A 1188-nucleotide genomic window follows, 5' to 3' on the forward strand; every position below is an offset into this window, starting at 1 on the left:
GGATTCTACTCACACTTTGAACCATAATTCACTTAGATTTTACTTCATTATTACACCAATGTTTCGTCAATCGTTTAAAACATTTATTCAACTTTAGAGACAGGAAAGCCAATGAAACTCTCCAAAAACATTTGGAACTGAGGTTGATGAAAATTTTAGTGTGATTCATCATCATCATTTTCAGCCGTAATAACCGCGTACTCGTCGCACAGTAGTTGTAGCTGTCGCATTTTCGTTCACCGATGATTGGGGGAGGGGGTAGGTAGCTGCGCATTGCAGGCGGGAGATGATAAATTAGTGGATAAATCCAGCACAGTTAGTGGACTGTCAAGTGGGGGAATTGGGAAGGGAGCTATGCATTGAAGGTAATAGCTTGGGTGCACAAGCGCCATTGAGGGCGCGACTGGGCCATGTCTGACCATGTCTCTAGACATTGATGTGGCCCGTCTCGGGGTCCTCATCCAGGAAGACGGCAGTGACCAGCGCAGCTGAGTTTGCTGGTAATGGCTTTCATACTTCGCTGCCAAGCCATTGTTTGACCGCCTCTGGCTCTCTTCCACCCTTCACGTGGTTGTGCGAAAAGAGCCCTTCGAGGAAGTCGGTCGACTGTTATACGCAGCAAGTGGCCAAGTTAGCGCAACCTATGCAGTGTGATCAGTTCATCTATCGAGGGTGAGTTATTTCTCCCGAATACCATTCGACGTACTTCAGAATTGCTGATCCGGTGTTCCCACCAGATTCGGGTAATGCTCCGAAGACATCGATGGTCAAACAGTGAAAGTCTTTTGACGTCCTCAGCGCGCAGCGGCCAGGTTTCTGATCCATATAGTAATATGGAGCGCACCGCAGCATTGAAAACTCGACCCTTGACAGACAAGCTGATGTCACGCCTACGCCCAGGGAGCACTTCGGCCCCACAGACATTAGAGGCAGGTAGTGAATCTTCCATGATTGGATCCATGACGAAGTTGAAGAGCAGCGTTATTAATCATGGACTGAAGTGGGGAAGCATGCCGATTCGGTAAAAAGTTTGACTTGGTGGGCGATCCAAGAAGTAATCGTTCATTCGGGCCCCAACAGAGAGAAAAACATGAGATGAAATACTTTAAGTTTCTCTTGATGTTTTTCGCTGATATGATGCGCAATAAACGCGTAAACAGCTATCGCTTCCTCAAATTTTGAACTGTT

The 1188-nt window shown here is 47.0% G+C and overlaps 1 protein-coding gene across 1 annotated transcript; it reads right to left on the minus strand.

Annotated features, from left to right (window-relative positions):
* Positions 1-236: 236 nt before the first annotated feature.
* On the minus strand, positions 237-961 carry T265_04880 (hypothetical protein; the record flags this gene model as incomplete). Its single annotated transcript, XM_009169734.1, has 2 exons — positions 237-561; positions 642-961. The coding sequence occupies 2 exons, from the start codon at positions 959-961 to the stop codon at positions 237-239; spliced, it is 645 nt and encodes a 214-aa protein (XP_009167998.1).
* Positions 962-1188: the final 227 nt, after the last annotated feature.

Source organism: Opisthorchis viverrini (genome assembly GCF_000715545.1).
Source record: "Opisthorchis viverrini unplaced genomic scaffold opera_v5_84, whole genome shotgun sequence".
NCBI classification, from domain to species: domain Eukaryota; kingdom Metazoa; phylum Platyhelminthes; class Trematoda; order Opisthorchiida; family Opisthorchiidae; genus Opisthorchis; species Opisthorchis viverrini.